Source organism: Coenobita brevimanus, chromosome 45, assembly GCF_032717465.1.
Source record: "Coenobita brevimanus isolate Jiangsu-jjx chromosome 45, ASM3271746v2, whole genome shotgun sequence".
NCBI lineage: Eukaryota > Metazoa > Arthropoda > Malacostraca > Decapoda > Coenobitidae > Coenobita > Coenobita brevimanus.
Genome location: NC_136998.1, coordinates 27,970,272 through 27,975,008, shown reverse-complemented (window position 1 = coordinate 27,975,008; position 4,737 = coordinate 27,970,272). Strand labels below are relative to the sequence as shown.

The following is a 4,737-nucleotide window of genomic DNA, read 5'->3' as shown; positions in this document are numbered from 1 at the left end:
GACAAACCACTCCACTCCACATCAATGGACGCCAGGCACACGCAGAGAACTCGCTCACGATCACCACTAAAAGCCATGGACACAACCCAAGCAACGAGCGAAACAACACGCAACCTACCCCCAGATCACACAACAACCTAGATGCACGAAATGCTCTGGGACATACTCAGCAAGATAACCCCAATACCAACAACATCAAGTTCCTCCAGTGGAATATCTGCGGAATCAGGGGTAAGCAAGCATAACTCGAGGAAGCAGTCCACACAGGCAAACAGATGTCGTCATCCTACAAGAAACCCTCCTGCCCCAAAACCGAAACTGCAGATTGAGAGGCTTCACCCCCCTCTTCCTCCCCTCAGCACGTAACGGGCCCCAAGGCCTCGCAATATTTATAAGAAACCACATACCCACAACACCCATAGTACCCATGCCACACTGTGGTGACGGGGTAGAGGCACAGGGAATTTCTATATCACTGCAGAACTGCAATCTCCGCATCTATAACGTATACCGCAAGCATAACGCAGACCTTGACCTCACAGAACTCGTTGCTAATGCAGACACACAGCCAACACTCATAGTAGGAGATATGAACGCCCATCACCCCCTCCTCGGCTCCCCTAGCAACACCAACCAAGCAGGGAGACACATTGCAGAACTCCTGAACGAAACTAACACAGTCACCCTTCTAAATAAAGCCAACACCCCAACCCACATACAAGGAGGCCGCCTTGACCTCGCATTCATATCAACCAATCTGGCTCCCTTAACCCAGTGGAACACCCACCCAATTCTAACGTCTGGCCACCATGCCATATCAATAAAAGCCAATTTACCCCCTCTACCCAAACCACCAGGCCCATCCCCACGATTCAATACAAAAAAAGCTAACTGGCAACTATACACAGATACTCTCGAACAACTCACAGCCTCACTGCAACACTCACTCAATCTCCAGGAACATGAAAAACAAATAACAACAGCCATACAAGACGCCGCACTAGCTGCCATCCCTAAAACGACACACAGAAGACTCAACCACAAGGATTGGTGGTTTTACAACGATAGAGTCAAGGAACTAAACCACAGACAAAACCAAGCAAAGAAAATATACAGGAAAAACAGAACCCCTGAAGAACTGCAACACTTACGAACGACAGTCCGACTGGTAAGAGAAGAAAAGAACAAAATCAAGGAAAAAAAGTGGTTAGAGTGGTGCAGTTCCCTTAATGCAAGCAGCAGTACTAGGGCATTATGGAAAAAACTCAGAGCAGTGTCAGGATCAACCCCCAACAGACCCACATCCCACCCCAACCCACAAGAAGAAGCTGAAAGAATAGCACTGAACTTTGCAAACAACACTTCCCCAAGACATCTCCCAGATGCCACAAGACGGCGCCAGGAATCACTGCATAATGACAGAAGACACCTAATAAACAGGGAGAAGCAAAAACAGCATCCAGCCGACTGCCCATTCACAATGAACGAACTAGAAAATGCACTGAAAACGAGCCAAGACACTGCCCCTGGTAAGGATGGCATCACTTACTCTATGATAATACACGCAGGCCCCATTGCAAAAGCCGCCATACTGAACCTAATTAACCATTCCTGGGAAGCAGGACAACTCCCAACAACTTGGAAACAGGCACTCTTCACCCCCGTGCCAAAACCCAAAAACCCAGGCTCATACAGGCCCATCTCCTTATTAAGCTGTCTCAGCAAAACAGCGGAAAGAATGATATTAAGAAGACTACAGTGGTGCACACCCACACCCCACAATCATATATTCGCCTACACCAGCGGCAGGGGAACGAGCGAATACCTCGCAACACTCCTCACCGAACTGAGAGGAAGGAGGGGGCTAGCTATTTTTATAGACTTAGAGAAGGCTTTCGAACTAGCCTGCCCTGAATCAATACTAGATGCCCTAGCCCGCAAAGGAATAGGAGGCAAGCTCCTACAGTGGCTAGAAAACTTTTTCACAAACAGAGAAGCAATGGTGCGTTTCCACGGCACCACATCATCACTCCATAAACACACCAACGGCACCCCTCAGGGAAGTATAATCAGCCCCACCCTCTTTAACACACTAATTGAACGCCTCCTAGAAATAGACCTAGGCCCCAACGTCAAATTACTCACTTACGCAGACGACCTAGCAGTCATCATAAACAAGGGCCCCTATCACATTAAAGCCCAAACCGCCTTGACACGCTTAAATACCGCCTGCAAAAACCTCGGCTTTAAAATAAACATAAACAAAACCAAAGCACTCCCTTTCGGTATGAACACACCACAACAACAACTATACCTCGATACCACACCTATCGACTACGTTACCACCCACATGTACCTAGGAGTCTGGCTAGATACCAACCTCAGATTCAGACAAGAAATAAGCTATCTCAGGGAAAGAACAAAAATAAGAACAAACGCACTCAGAGCGTTAGCTGGCAGAGGAATGGGAGCAACGCATCAAGTACTAAGACTCTTCTACATCCAAGCTATCCATTCCCTAATAGACTACGCCGCCCCTGCACTAATAACCCTAGAACCACAACTAATAGAAACGCTAGAGGTAATCCAGAACAATGCACTACGTGCGATAACAAACGCCCAACCTTGGACTCGTCTCGTCAACCTACGCATGGAGTGCGCTACCGAATCATTACAGAACAGAATACAAGCACGAGTAGTATGCATAGCTGCTAAGCTAGCTCACAGTGCTTCAGACCTTACCCCTATAAAACAAATCAAAGCAGAACTGATCAGACACCCCACTCTCCTAAATAAAATCTGGACACACTGCACAATTCGGGCCATTAGGAAATACAACACCACAAACAAAATCACACAACAGCCCAACACCCCGATACCGGAATATAAAGAACCTCCCCCATGGACTCCCCCCACCATACAGACTCCTCACCCCAAAAATCACAGGGAAAAAACCACACTCCCACAACTACTACGCCAAGAAGCGCTAGAAAGAATCGCGACAATCACAGACCGAAACACAGTAAACTACTATACAGATGGTTCTGTAGAACAACCGAAAGCTGCAGCTGCATTCATCAGCAATGAAAAAGAATTCGCTGCAAGAATCTCTGACGGAGCATCCACCCTGCAAGCAAAACTAGTAGCCATTGCGGAGGCGCTGTCAGACGCTAACACAACAAATACACAGACGCACATAAAAATACACACAGACTCTCTCTCCGCCATACAAACACTACGCAAACATAAACACCGCAACAACAGACACATCATCTCCACAATAAACAACACAGCACACAACATCGCACAATCAGGCAGAACAATCACGATACACTAGTTCCCCAGCCATGTAAACATACTCGGCAATTAACGAGCAGACCGTGCAGCCAAACACGCCCTTACGCACCCACAGATAGATATACACATACCACCGTCCATAACACAAACAAAACACGACATAAAAACGATAACACCCACTCTCACAAGACAAGAACATGAATACCATGTCAACCAAGGCTCCACTTCCGCCATCTGGTACGCCAGTGCAACTAAATATAAACAAATACCGCTACCCACACATACACCCAACAGACTTCTCACCTACATACACCGCCTTCGCCTCGGCTACTTATCACGTGATCTAGTAATCAATAACATCAGAAACGCAATCTGCAGCTACTGCAGAACAGACGCCCCCTTCCCTCTCTTACACTACATTATTAAATGCAGAGCAACAGCCACCATCAGAGGTGGCGCCGCTTACCCAGACCCCGATATAACACCCACCTCCCCTCTCGCCACACCTGTTCAAACACTAAGCAACATAGCCACATCCATCATCCATAATGCCACATCCAACACCCCGCATCTTTTAATCAACCAAGTTAAGTCAAAACCCCCTCCGATGTAACTACTAAACGAACATTACCGCACTGGGCTACGAGATGGCCCAGCCCCCCCCCACCTTCTCTAACAGGGGGGGGGGAATCAACTCACTTTCTCACTCCTACCACCTCAAGCTCATTACCACTTGCGGATACTAACCTTCATCCTTGATACGGTCTGAGCTCAGGCTGGGTCTCACCCAAATTCTCATAGGTTCCTTGATTAATGAGCGATCGACATGCTCCGGTATCCAAGAGCATGGGGCAATCCCTCATTTCAGCACACGCTCCCATAATCATCACCAGATCCGTCCCGTTCCCCAAGATCATGATTTTTAGTCGATCTTTTTTTTTTTCCTTAGGACGTGCCGAACATTGGTCAGTATAATATGTTCTATTTTTACAGTGATCACACCATGCTCTTTGACCTGGGTTTTCTACTCTAGCAAAACAGTGTTTCGCCAAGTGCCTTTGTCTGCCACAACGGAAGCAATGGAACTTCTTTCGTTCTTCTGGTGTTAACGTATGGTACTGGCCTCTCGAGAGTGGGTTAGGCGCGCGACGAATGCGTGCTTTCGATGGCCCGCCTCACCGCACCTATTACAGTTGGTTGGGGCATCCCCCGTGGATTTTCCAGTGCCTGTTTTTTCTTTTGGAACCATGGCCTCTTTTGACTCTACACTTACATGTGCAACTACATCCCTTCTCTTTTCTGTTGCTACATTTACATCTGCCAACGACGAGTGACTTCGTTGTGCCCACTCAATGGCTTTACTCACAACTTTATCAAGGGCATCAACAGGGCCTGTAAACTCTTGCTGGTCAAGTGTTGCTCTATACTGGGCAGGGAATA

General features: G+C 47.5%; 1 protein-coding gene across 1 annotated transcript; it reads left to right on the top strand.

Moving 5' to 3' along the window:
• Nucleotides 1-427: 427 nt before the first annotated feature.
• Nucleotides 428-3,337, top strand: LOC145398470 (uncharacterized). Its single transcript, XM_080271346.1, has one exon. The coding sequence runs from the start codon at nt 428-430 to the stop codon at nt 3,335-3,337; it is 2,910 nt and encodes a 969-aa protein (XP_080127472.1).
• Nucleotides 3,338-4,737: the final 1,400 nt, after the last annotated feature.

Excerpts from the sequence above, each read along its gene's own strand:
- LOC145398470 (XM_080271346.1), top strand. The coding sequence starts at position 428 with ATGCCACACTGTGGTGACGGGGTAGAGGCACAGGGAATTTCTATATCA.